The 14,884-nt window shown below is 26.8% G+C and overlaps 1 protein-coding gene across 1 annotated transcript; it reads left to right on the forward strand.

The window, feature by feature from the left end:
* Positions 1-2,640: 2,640 nt before the first annotated feature.
* Positions 2,641-4,358, forward strand: LOC113852799 (transcription factor MYB54-like). Its single transcript, XM_027483170.1, has 2 exons — positions 2,641-2,862; positions 3,190-4,358. Exons 1-2 carry the CDS (start codon positions 2,715-2,717, stop codon positions 4,020-4,022), a joined length of 981 nt encoding a protein of 326 aa, XP_027338971.1. The 5' UTR covers positions 2,641-2,714; the 3' UTR covers positions 4,023-4,358.
* Positions 4,359-14,884: the final 10,526 nt, after the last annotated feature.

The raw sequence follows: 14,884 nt of genomic DNA on the forward strand, positions 1-14,884 counted from the left end.
ATTATAATATTTTTAAAAAAATTTATCATTGTTTAACAATGTTTTTTTTTTTAAAATTATTGTATGTTCCGATTCTATTAAAAATCCTCTGATATTTTGAATAAAAAAATGAAAAAAATTTATGGAAGAAAACTGATGGGCCGAAATTAAATATGCATGATTAAAAAAAATTTAAAACTTAATTAGTTCAAAAATTTGAAAAACTAGACTCACACATAATCCAAATTAGAAAAAGTAATAAAAGTGAAATTAAACAAAAAAAAAATATGTTTTCTATTTAAGAATGCACTTTTACCCGGGATGCCAAAAGAGATTTAATGGACACATCAAAATAGGTGTTAATCTGTCAACTTGATTATTCTTGTCAATGGCTAATTAGAACGGGAAAAATAAAATCTAATTTACTCGTTTAAGGTCAAACTTGTTGAGGTTACAAAAAGTTAATTTGATATAGTTTTTTTAAAACCTAACAACGAAAAACTTGCTCGAACCAACTCAAAAACAAAATTATTGAAATTCATTTTTAATTGCAGCAACACTAGAACACACGCTCCTAAATTGGTTTCTAAGGTACCATCCATTTTTTCAATACTTATGTCACAACCTTCAATATTTTATACAAGATGTCTAGCACAATCGACTCTAGTACTGTTAATTGTGGCTAATTTCAAGGGGATGCAGTTTAGGGTTTTTATTGGACAATGTTATGTGGTCAGGAACTTATGTAGTTTGTAAAATTTGTATCACATTACGAATTCAAATTTCGTTATTAGTAGTTTTTTTTTATCGTAAATTCGTTTAATTATTTCACAAAAATTAAGAAATGTGATTAGTTTTACAAGTGATATTAAGTTTATCAACAACGTATATCATTATTTTAAACTCCCTTTAAAATTATTAGAATACGTTGTCTTATTATCTAATTAATTACTTTATCTTAGTTAAATAATATTTTTGCAAAAAAAATATAATGCAAAAAATAATTTACAAGAATTATTCTAAAAAGAATCAACAAATTTTCCAAAAAAAAAAAAAATTAAAACAAGAAAAATTGCTAAAAAATTTAGGTTTAAGGCGTTTCCACAATAAGAAAACAAAATTGAGGCACATGCTTCATTGAAAACTTACAATTACTGTTTTGTTTTTAATCAAGAAGAATGGCTTATAGGCAGTACAGGTTGCTTCTTTGGAGTGGCTCACATATATAATATTTATAACTATTCTTCAAAATCTTATAGAAAACCATATTAGTTTTTAAAGAGGTGTTTTGCGCCATAGTTAGCCATATGTCACCGCCAGCCCTTTTTCCATCCTTGGTCAATAGTAATATTCATAAACTGTCCACCAAGAACAATTAAATTGCTAACAAAACTAACTCTTGTAGACGTAATACTTCAATATTTATTATGATCTATCTGCATTAATTTTTATTGTCAATTTATCCATTAGATCATATTTTATCCTAGAAGTTAATGCCCATTGCTGAATCCATTTTTGTCAAGGTATTGTATAAGCAAATTGCTTTAACACTGACAAGCTGAATGTATTGTGTAAATGTGTGTTTGAAAAAACTTTATTATTGTACTTAGGAAATACTTTTTTCGGTAAAATTCTAAATTTATTTTACTAAACTTAATTTACAAAATTTATTAAAAAAAAAAACTTAATTAACATGTTCATCCAAAGGCATCCTGTAAATGTGTGCCTTTAATCTCACCATATTTAACACTGCCATGTTTCCAATTTAGAACACGATGACTTTGGGTTTACCAACTTTCTTTTGCATTAATTAATGAATATATGATTTGTTAATTTTCATCTACTACATGAGTTTGTAGAATTAAAAGCCAGATGAGCCAAAAGGGGCAAAGTTATATTATGGCAAAATTAATTTCGTTTATATGAAAAGATAGCTGAATATTATCCCCCGATTACTATGATTCTTATAAATATCGTTTCAATTACAATGTTAATTTTTAACAGAACAGCAAAATTAACATATTAATTACAGTATACTAGAAAATATTTTAAGAAACACATAAATGTGCTACACTATCGTATACAACACAAAAAGAAGGTATATACATCACATGATGTTGTTTAAAAATTGTTGTACCACCAAATGGAAAAAAAAATTGGAAGGATTTTATATATTGTGCAGAATAATAATATTTTAAGATTGATAATTCACCAACAACTTTATCGATCGATATTGCTTAGAAACTGCTTCATTTTATCAATGTCACAATTACCTGATGTGGGAAATCAACCACAGTCTTCGATCAAGGAGAGACGTCCCTTTAATAAAAACTATACGGTAACCAAACAAGTGGATTTGATTATTAACGTGGTGCTATGGTTTATATAATAATTGAGGGAATTTGAAAACGAACGGCAATAGGAATTTTTTTTCTTTTCTTTCCTTTTTTTTCTTTGTGAAAAGCAAAGAGGAATTTGATAAAGAAGTTCAAAGGGCAACAATGACACATAAGGTCTCTATTTATGTACATGAACACAGGGCACAATCTGTCGTGTGAAGACAACAAAAGTGACTTCCCATCCACAACCCTAAACCAACCCCTCCCCTCCACTTTCCTATATATCTTGTTCATGACTTCTCTCTTGTGTGCTTGATGTTCAAGATTTCTCGCCGCTGCACCAAAATTTCGCTACCCTGATCAACCTTGCATCCACAGTAACTTTTCCCCTATTCCATGGAGGATTCTTCAGCTGGTGAAGACACCAAGACTTGTCCTCGTGGTCACTGGAGACCCGCTGAGGATGAAAAGCTAAGACAACTTGTTGAACAATATGGTGCCCAAAACTGGAATTCAATTGCCGAGAAGCTCCAAGGAAGATCAGGTATACATATAAATTTGTATATTATATGAATCTTATATGTACAAGTATACTATTAAGTTGGATTAGTTATGTATTATCAGCCTCCTTATTAATTAAAAATCTAAGTGGAATAGATTTAACATTTAAGGGTTTATAGTTTGAATTACTACTATTGCACCTAGAGCATGCTTGATTAATTCCTTGAGTACGTTATATTTAACATAGATTTCTTCCATCATATATAAATCTATAGTTTATATATATTACATAAAAATCATGTCTCTCTTTATGTCTTTGATTAGTTAACCTTAACCATGTATTCATATTTTGGTTCTTCAATTCTTTCAGGGAAAAGTTGCCGATTAAGGTGGTTCAATCAGCTTGACCCCAGAATTAATAGAAGACCATTCACGGAAGAGGAAGAAGAGAGGCTTCTTGCGGCGCATCGCATTCACGGGAACAAGTGGGCACTCATAGCGAGGCTTTTCCCGGGTCGAACTGATAATGCTGTGAAGAATCACTGGCATGTTATAATGGCGAGAAAGCAAAGGGAACAATCTAAGTTATGTGGGAAGAGAAGCTTCCAAGACGTTTACAATGATTCCAACAGTTCCTCGTTCACCGAGAAAAGACCATCACAACAACCTCAAGACCTATTGTTTAGTACGAGATTTGGGTTAGAGAATGGAAGATTCTTTGACTTTCGGAACCTCGATAAAGATAATAATAGGATAGTTGCAGATACTCCCTCTAGTTCTCTTGCCTCGTGGAATTTTGCATCTGTGCCAACATCTACAAACAATTCTTCTGTAGTGGATTCACTTAGAAAAGGAGGGAGAGACTATGTCAACAGTTCTTCTTGTTCTTCTAATATTTACATCTCAGAATGTTCCAGAAGCTCAGATAGATCATTTCTTTACAGAATTTATCCAAATCCTGCATTCTCGCTTCCCAACTACAAAAGGGTTGTTCCAAGTCCTTTTAGATTCCTCGGTTCTAATGATGATGGAAAGATAAAGAGGGACTTGATGAGTTTCTGTGATAACTCATCCACATTCACCAAGTTGAGGGCTTCCAATGCGGAGAAAGATCATCAGCAAAAAGATGACGATGAAACCAATATTGAGCACAAAGAAGTTCCTTTCATTGATTTTCTTGGTGTTGGTGTCTCTTCATCATAATAACAAATGAAGGATTTAATTATTTAACTTCATATGATACTTATGTCTGTAGTTTAAATAGGTTTCTAGTTTTCACCCCCATCTTGAATTCTAGCGATTAGCAAATAGAAATTCTAGTGTAGTTCATATCTGCACAGGCTCTCGTAATTATGTAGCCTTTCAACTTTTCCTCAGGTTGTGTTTAGAGTGAAACTTTTTGTGCATAACTTTAATTTTTCTTGTCCCCGTCTGAGGAATAAAGGTTTGAGTGTTGATCTGATTAAGGGTAGTGATTAGTGTGAGATACACAATTGCTGCGCGTGGCTTGGAACTCTATGAATATATGGTAAGTATAGAAGGTATTGAAAATTTGCACACATTGACTGAGATTTATTGTTTCTATGTAATGGCAACTTAATTCTAAGCTCTCACAAAGAATAAAAGTGGTACCAGATGCCGCTATCTTTTATGTCATATTTACATATATGTTGCTAATTGGAGGCTATAAGTGTACGTAGGTATGCATTAGTTCTTCCTTGCTAAAGAATTCACGAGATTGATGCCTAATTAGTCCTTGCTGTACGTTTGCTGAAGAATCTTCATGTTAGAAAGTAATTAAGTTCGTAAATTGCGAGATTGCTGAAGTAAGTTCATACTAGAATCTCAAAATGTATAGCAAAATTGTTTTCGATGTTGATTTATTTAAAGCTGTTTCCAATATAATTCCCGAATGGTTTTAAATTATATCATTTTAGATGTTTTTCTAGGATTTTTGTACAACGCGCAAACTGTTTCGTTGAGGATTTAACATTATTTTTAAAAAAAATAGTAACATAAATATTTAAAGCTGACTTAAAAATTTTAAAAGGGTTTTTTTTATTAAAACTAAAATAATTATGATGATTTTAAATTTTTAATGTAATAAATATTTTTTAATAAAAACTTGTTTTAGTATTTAAAATTATCCTTAAAAATTAATGTTGGCAAAATCGAAAGCATGAATTCGGTACATATTTAGTAAATATTTTAAAATTTTTCCCTTAAATTCTCTATAAAACTTGAAATGAAAAATCTTATTTGTTATTGTTATCTTCAAAAGAATTCCTTGTAACATCATATTGCAGAACGGTTGTTATTTCACTTTTTTTTACAGTCTCGTTTAAACCCGTCGAAGTCCAAGATGATCTAATTATTATTTATGATTCAAGTTGGTTAAAAATATTATGCATTTTTTTAAACTTCGTTCTTTTTTTCCTCAAAGCACATATATGAAGTGAGCAAATAAACGTCTACCGTATGAATTGAATTAATTTGAATATTGTGTAATTATAAATGCTTCTCAAAACAGGATTTGGTGGGCGATACCTTGTATATGCTATGTATCCTCTGAACTTGCAACTACCCATATACTTTTTTTAATTATTGACCGTAATGAAACTACATATTTTGACGTAAAATGGTCACTGAAATCAAACAATGACGTCATAACTGTCAAATTGGACATATGCCAATAAAACGCAGAGATAAGAAGAAGGAGGAGGAAGAGTGTGAAGACTAAAAAGGTATATGTATGTAGCCCATAATAATGTATACATGATGTTTTCAATGGGAGTATTATTAGAAGTTAAAACCACATTTCGAAATCAATAAGCTTTTGCTTTAGTGCTAAACGTGTAAGTAATTGATGGTATGGACTTTGGCATCTACTTTACAATTAAATAAGTGCAAAAGGAACTAGAGAATGTAAATGGTATAAAGTGTAAATTGGCATAGTAACATTCTGGATAATTAATGTCAACAAACCTCATAGCCACAACAAAATGACATACAAAGTAAAACCTAAATTAGGATGTTTGTAAACCGAAAGGTGGAGCAAGTAATTAAATGAAACCATGATAGCTTTTAGAAATGTATTACTACAAACTAATTAACTTTAATTAGCTAAGTTGCACATTAACTATACGCGGTTACTGCTATTTCTTTAAATAAAACTCTGATTTTCATCCCCTCGCGCCAGGATTAATTGAATAATAAGCAAATCGTAAAGTCAATGTGTAAATGAAGTGAATATATTTTATAGTCAACAATACGGCATATAAGTATATAGTTCAATTCCTCGCTACAAGAAAAATACTTTTGTATATTACTAACAACTTAATCTAGCTTTCTTAATTTGGACCTTAACTTCCGTATAAAGATCAATCAATAGGAAACAAACTAAGGTAGCAACAATTTTCTGGGAGAAGAAAACAAAGCTTCACTAAAAAAATATGTGGAGAAACATATTTTTACTCAATCCATGACAAATACTTGATCGATGAATCAGATTTAGTAGTGAATCACAGTAAATAGCTGCTAAGTACGTTACCATGTGATGTGGCTCAATCTATATAGTGCATGCCTTTGCCATCAGCTTTAATGTGAGATTATTCACCAGAAACTATACAATTGTCTGTTCATTAAACTTTTTTAATGGCCGTGTGAAATTTACGTTGTATATATGTGAAACGTATTTAATAAGTATAACTTTTATTTTAAATTTGAGAAAATTATAAAATTTGTATTATATAATTATATATAAATATTTAAAATTTAATGATTATATATGATCATTTTAAAATATTATGTATTCTTTTAAAATTTACTTATTTAAATTTATTATTTTTATTTTCATAATAAATAAATGTACTCAATTTGAGTGTTTGTCTATCTATCTATTTATTATAGATTTTTTTTATATCATACTAATATAACATACAAAGTGAAGGGTTTAGTACTTTTCTACTTGTCATCCATATACTTGAAAAGAAATGCCGATGATCTCTTTATATATAGCACACTCATAGTATCTTATTTTCATCGTTGATATATTTATGCATAAATTATAAATACTTGCATGTTAGAAAATGAGGTGTGCAGTTAGTATTATTGTTGCTCTTTCTTTGGATTCTTATTTTATTGTAGAGAATCTTACCCTAGGATGTGAGAGCAGTTTTATTTTTATTTAGATAGTGTTTAGAACTACTCTAAAATTTTGTACTATCCAATATGTTGCACTTAAAGAGAGCGGTTAAACAACCACTCTTAGATGTTGATATTAGAGAGCGGCTTTGCTCTCACAAAGTGAATGTCATTTAGAGAGCAATTCATATAACTGTTCTCTAAAGTATATCGCGAATCTTAAATTTAAATTTTTTTTTCATGAATTTTCTATTTTAAACCAAAATTAATTTATTGTTATGTTCAAAATTTCTTTATTTTTATCATAAATTAAAATTGAAACTTATTGAGTTTGCACGTTATATTAACCAAATAATTCATATTTGCAATACTATTAAGCAGAGAAAAGAGAACAAATTAGTGGATGATTCACAGTTAATAGAGGAAGAAAGAAAGAAAGAAAGAACAATAAGAAAGGTCACAACATACGTAAAATAGACTAACTTTATTAATATAGAAAAGATAAAAAGAACTTATAGTGAAAGAGACAAAGAGAACAATTTTGTTAGTTCATAAAAGACGAAGAAGACGGAGAAAATGAAAAGAACTTACAGATGTAAAAGTGACCAACTTTGTTAGTAAGACGAATAGATTTGATAGCGTGCTTTATTTATAAGATAGAAAAAAGACTTTAGAGAGTAGTTTTCTATTAACCGTTCTCAGAAGTATATATTAGAGAGTAGTTATTTATCAACCACTCTTAAAGGTATACATTAAAAAGCGGTTCTCTATGAACTGCTCTCTAAAGTGTGTGACTTTAGAGAGTGATTAACAGAGAACTGCTCTTAGAAATATAGATTAGAGAACGGTTCATACTAAATCGCTCTTAGAAGTATATATTAGAAATCAATTCTCTACTAATCGCTCTCAGAAGTGTATATTAGAAAGCAGTTTAATATCAACTGCACTTGGAGGTATACCTTAAAGAGTTATTATAAAGCAGTTCATACTAATCGCTGTTTAAGTTAATGCTCTAAAAATTCATTTTTATCATAGTGTTACAGTTTATTTCAAAAAAGTAAAGTAAGGGAGGATTAATATTAAAAAAAAGGAAGCAGAGAAAGGTTAAAAAAAAATGCAAGAGGGAGTGATAAGCATGGTCGCATTTAAATTGTTCTCTCCAAAATTAAAAAAAAAAAAGTGAATGAAAAACTTTATGCATATTATTTAGAAAAAAAATGAATATTATGTATTTATTACATTAAAAGTTAAAACATAATTAGCATTAAGTAAATGTGTCAAGAATTAAATAATTTTCATTTTTTTTAATCTTCAAGGAAAAGTTAGACAAGCACACAACTCAAACTCTAACACATACAAGACTCAACTTTAAATTAAGAGTGTGTTTGACAAGTTATTTTAAATAATATATAATATTTGAGTAAACTAATATATTTAGTAAGCAAACAATTTATAACTTTTTTACCATATGTTGTTTGAAGTGATATTTGAATTATAACTTTTTCATTTGCATACTATTTTTTTAAAAAAATATTAATCTTTTAAAAAAATACGAATGCAAAATCAATTAACAAGCCTAAAACTGTAATTTCGTAAAAATATATATTATGGTACATAAAATAAATATAAAATTATTTAAACAGATCCTTTTATATTATATTTATTAGTTAGTCCAATAAGTAACGTAAGCAAATACTACAATTTAGTAAATTAGCCTAACACCTTTAATTAAATATAATTTTTAATTATCAGTTAATTTTTATTTTTTAACTAACTTATCAATTACTTTTTCAAACATAACTTCATATTTTTAACTACTTATTTAATATTTGTTGAATTTTATCTGTTTATTATCAACCTAATGCGAGCTACACAGCAAGTCCATAACCCACATCTATATGTAATAAAACTGGCTATGCCATCTATAAGTTATTTTATTTAAAAAAAATATTGACAATGATGATTTAAAAGCTAAATACTTCAATTTAAATCCCACTATTTTTTTCTTCACCCTTTAAAAACCTTGCTATAATTTAAATTGAAAAATTTTTAAAATTAATTTGAGTCAGACTTGTAACATAATAAATTACTACTGTAAATTAAAAAAAAATTCTCTCTCAGTTTATAACTTTAATGCACTATGAATGTAAGAAAAATACATTTTAAAATTAATGATATGTTACTACATTATTCAACGAATTTAATAACAAAAAACTGGCAAAATTTTCAAATAACGTGACAAAATATTATTACATGTATAATAATAACATATTTTAAATATAAAATCTTTTATTATTGTTATTTTTAAAAAAAATTCTTGCATACAAAGTTGGTCATTCTTCTAGAACATAAACTAAATAAACTCCAAATTTTCGGTTAAAAGTTAAAAATAGTTAGTGCCGGCAGTTGGAAGGTACAAATTAAAATAGCGCACGATTGCTTTCTATGTATGAGTCAAGTAGAATTCACCATCCAAATCAAGTGTCACACATGCACTCTTATGTATTCCCAATCCCAGCTTTTCCTTCTGGTTTAACCTATAACTAATATATTAATTGTTAATTATATAGTATGAATCCTTTTCTTTAAATTGCAGCATTCATTGCAATATAGCCTCTAGTCATAGCCACTATCTTTGACGTATGTAGCTCTACATATATATAAGTCTTGGGATAGAATTATGAGTGCCGATACTAACTTTTATTGTTTAATTGCACTGAGAATCCGTCAATTTGGAAACATAGCCAATGTTCAATCTTACAAGACTCAGGAAAATCTAAATTTGTCAAACGGTGAATCAAGATACATTTATATTAAATTCAAATCATAACAAGACGTATATTATAAATTAGTTCAATACTTTATAAACTTTTATTCATTAATATTCACGTTCAGAACAGTTTCATTTTGGGATAGTCTTATCATCACGAGACTTGGGAAGATATTTCTCTAAAGTCAAATACTGTGTAGAATGAACTGTTCTACACTTGACCCGTATATGTTCAAGCTACAAAATGATCAGTTCTATGAGGATATGGATACAAGTTTTAAATGGATACAGTAGATAAATTTTGAATTGAATTGTAATGAACAGATAAAAAATTATTATTTTGTTTATAAGTTTTTATAAATATAATTTATTTATAGCTTATTTCAGAAACAATTAATTGTTGAACACGTATACATTATTCATGACATAGGAGAGAAAGGCACTTACTAAGAAAATTCATCAGGTATTTGTTGAGTATTCATGGGATCTAATCTTTAACAATTTTTTTTATAAATAAATTAATAAAAATTCAATGCATTTATTACTATTTTTTCTTTTATAAATGTACATCTAATTTATTTATTTAAGATACATTCTACTTTTTAAAAAAAATATTTTTATAAAATAAATTTTAATATTTATTTGCAATCTTATGTCCAATGTCCTTTAAAATCCATATTTAACCAATAGATTTAAAATATTTTAAGTTAATAAATTGTAAAATATATTGAATATAATTTATTATCTATATTATAATAAATAGAGATTCAATTTAACCCAGTCATTAATTTTTTTTATAATTAATTAGATTAATTAAATTTATGTATAAGTAGATTAACCTATAAACATTTAAATAAATAAATTGAATCGTCTTTCTTATATAAGAAGAACGGATAATTTTATAATTGTACTCGTATGTAAACTCTTAGCTATTATTAGTGAATATTAGCCTGAGTTTTTTCTTTCTTTCTGTACGACAATGGCAATGCAATTTATCAAACTCACGATTTCATGCAAGCTGCTTAATTGTTAATCTCTTAATCGATCGTCCAATTCGAGTAACTCAATTGTTAACTGATTAATTTACATTTATTCATGATATAATAAATAAAAAAATCATATAAATAAGAGTGTTGAAAATATGGTCATATGGCCATGGGCGTGCTCCACACAAACACAAAATTAAAAATAAGATAAAACAAATTTTAACTATTGAAATTTATTTAATAAATTTAATTAAAACCTTATAATTTATAGTTGATTAGTTAAGTAAAAGTTTTTAATTTATAATTAATTGATTGAATTAAATTTATTCAATAAAATTAATTATATAGTTATCTAAAATATTTTAAATGACTAAACAATTATATTATATTAAAATTAAATATCATTTATTTTATTCATTTATCATCATACATTTCATTAAATATGTATTATCATTATTTAATATCTACTAATGTAAAAGATAAATGAGAAATGAAGGAGAGAATGAATAAGAATGGTGGTTATAAGTGAGGAATAAAACGAGTTAGGATTACTTTGTATAAATGTAAATTATTTAAAAGGTTAAAAATAAAAACTTACAAATAATTAATATAAAATAACTTGAATGCTACCTAGAGTGACTTGTTTTTATTAGAAATGAGCTCTTACAAGTTTTATACTTTTCAATTCACCAAATACTAGCTTTTTCCCAAAAAAAAACAGAAGTACTAGCTCCTAAATATGATTTAAATTTGTGGTACCAAATACAATCTATATTTTATCATAAATAGTTGAAATTAAAAAAAAATATGAAACATTTTAAAACATAAAATAAAGTTTAAAATTGATCATAACATAACATTTTGAGATAAATTGGAATTGACTCTTGTAACTATATTAATTTATTTATTTTAAATTACACATTTTTTATTATTAGTTTTATTTTTCTTTCTTATTACATTGATAGAGAGATTATATAAATGTCAGTTTAAATTACTTAGCTCAATCCAATGTGAATAATGAGTTTATGCGATTTGAATTAAAGGATACTTATTTGAGCATCTTTTCTAACACTATATTTAATCATCTCATCAAGCCTTAACATATTCAAGTTGAAATCGTTGTTCATCCATCTAACCAAAATTTAAATTAAATATATCATATTGAAAATAGTTGTATATTAACACTTTTCTTGCCCTCATACTTCTAATATTTCTTTTATCGGCTGTAATCAATGGTATGATACAAATTGTTCGCTCTAACATATATTGGCCATGACAAAATGTTTTTTATAATAAAATAAAATAAAATTAAAGCTCAATTTAAGACTAAAATGTGATATAAAAGAGAAAATAAAAGTGTAGTTAGCTGGAGTCTTTGCAGGCATATACTCAACTCGAATCTGCTTATGATGCAAGCTTAAGCAAATTAAAGTGAAAAAAAAAAAGTCTAAATTTATTTAACTCAAAGATTATATTTTAACTACAATATTCAGGTCCATTCATACATATACACACATAAAGTTTAAATAAATTTTAATTTATATATTCTAAATATAAGTTGAATTAAGTATATATATATATATGTATATATTGCACATGACACTTTCTAATTTGCAAAGAAATTATCAAAATAAAATTTATGATAAGTGTATTATTGGCTGATATTTATGGGTACTAATAGGAAAATGAAGGTGTCAATTTTTTGGGCACCGGCCTGCTTGTGTGTGTATAAAGTAAGATGTTATTTATTTAATTTTCTGAATTCTGATCCAATATTCCATCTAGTGGTGGGGTGGCTCAAGAATAGAAAGCTTTTTTAACGTTCTCTTCTCTATAGTTATCAATGCGTATATCTTGGCTTTGACATTTAGTTAAAGGAACTAATTAGTAATTAACACTAACGAAATTGTGGACCTAACACAAAGCACTTGGGTACCACCACACCCCTCACATCACACATCTCTGATTTCCATTTAGATGGCTCATCACAATCATATGCAGAGGCATAGAAAAAGGAATAGAAAGTTGAAGGATAGAATAAGAGGCCAACAAAAAAGGACTAGTCTCTCTCGACCACCATTGCAGCAATGCCTTCAATGGTCTCTTGTTCCACACTTGCTTTTAATTTTTCTACAAGTGGATCTCTTTCTTTCTTCCCAAACACCAGATGGACGTACATTGAAATGATGATCCATAAATAATGGTTCTTGCGTATTTTATCAATAAATTGATCAATCAAAATATCATCCCTCCATTTTAAAATTATTCTTTTGTAAATTTGATACACTTAAATTAAGAAAATATCAACTTATGTAAAATTTTATTATATTTTAACTATTTTTAATCTTTTCTTATTTTATTTAATTAGTTGAGGTAATTTTAAATATTATAAGAGACAATTTTTAAGAATATTTTGATTGACAACATCATGATTAGATTAACATCTTCATTCAATTTTATTTATCATTAAGAAAATTTATTTCGATTTATTTATCAATTATATTTTTCACATAAAATTTAAAAAAATATTTAATTGATAAAAATAAAACAAGAAATCTTTGGTAACCTTTTTAAGAAAATAAGAATGTTAGATTTATTAACTTTTATACTAAAATCTTAAAATAGTTCATATTTTGAAAACCATTCAAAATCAAATCATGATCTAAACATCCACAGCTACTTGTAAGTTTTTTGGGAATAGAAATTGTAAAAGTATATAGTAAAATGAAGAAATTTTTGATGATCTGAAATTAGATGCTTTCAATCACTCATATTATATTATTTATTAATTTTTTAAAAACCTATAAAAGTTATATAGTTATTACAGTATAATTAATTAATTAGAACCATATCGTTTCAGCCATACAACAAATTTTCAAATGCAGAAATTTCAACGGAGAAATGAGATGAATTCAAAGCTGCTACGGAACATGCTGTTGGATCAGAAAGCAAATTTGTTAATTAAGTTTAATTAACTATTTTTAATATATTAAATTTTTAATTAAAAATTTAATAATAAAAATAGCTCTTCTAAATAAAATAAACAATAAATATGATAAAAATATTTTTTATTAAAAATAAAAAGTAAAAATATTAATAATATTATATATTATTTAAAAATTATTTTATATTTGTACTCTTAAAAATACATTCAAAAAATAAAATGTAAGTATAATTTGTATATTCTTTTAGTGTTATTCACTAATTAAATTTTTATCTTCATTTAGAATAAATAAAAATTTTAGAGTTTATAATTTAAGTTGTAAACTTATATTTTATCTTATTTTTATTTTTTCATTTTATTCTTCATAATTAATTTGTTAAATATAAAACCAACTATTACACCTAACTTCATATTTTTTTGTTTGTAATTTCATCCTTAAAAAGTAACTATTTTATATGATTCAGACACAATTATCTTTCTATTTAACACATTTAAATATAAAATGTATGCCATACATTCAAGTTTCATAATATAAATATTCAATCATAATTAATATTGTTGTAATTTGTTAAAATAAAATTTAAATTTAAATATAGCTTAAAAAGTAACTAAAAACAAATTTACAAAAATGACACCTAAGAATTGTAAAGTTGAAAAAGGGAATAAAATATATTCTTATACATAGTTATATTAGTAACAGACATTTTAATATATTCTGTATAACAGATATTTTATAATTAATAAAAAATATATTTTTTATTTTTTAATTTTGAATAAATTTTAGAAAATAATAATAATAATTGTGATAAAAGTGTGTTACTGGCTTTGTTATTCCTCTGCATGATAGAAGTGTTAGAAGAATGATTGGGTCCCCGGCAGAGTCGATGGCAAAGAAAGGGGCAATGAGAAGCGGTTGGCGAAAGTGGTGTCCAATCAACTGTCACGCTCACGGGTGGCCTGCTTTCATCTAAGTTATGCAGTCAACACAGTAATTGCATTAATTCATTATTCCCATTATCTCCTCCCAAAATCCACGCGACTAATTTTCCAATTAAAATCCATTTTTGCCCTTTTCAGAATAATCATTAATTTATTTATGCCAAATTTTTGCATCCCACTTTAATCAATCAAGTATATTAAACAACCATAGGATATTCATATTAGGACCCCATAATGCGACATAATCAATTCCATTTATATAAAGGGATAAGCCTCACAACCC

Source organism: Abrus precatorius, unplaced genomic scaffold (genome assembly GCF_003935025.1).
Source record: "Abrus precatorius isolate BTA unplaced genomic scaffold, Abrus_2018 Scaffold10, whole genome shotgun sequence".
NCBI classification, from domain to species: domain Eukaryota; kingdom Viridiplantae; phylum Streptophyta; class Magnoliopsida; order Fabales; family Fabaceae; genus Abrus; species Abrus precatorius.

Coding starts and splice junctions, on each gene's coding strand:
- LOC113852799 (XM_027483170.1), top strand. CDS start 2,715: ATGGAGGATTCTTCAGCTGGTGAAGACACCAAGACTTGTCCTCGTGGT. Junction 2,863..3,189: donor GAAGCTCCAAGGAAGATCAG/GTATACATATAA, acceptor CAATTCTTTCAG/GGAAAAGTTGCCGATTAAGG.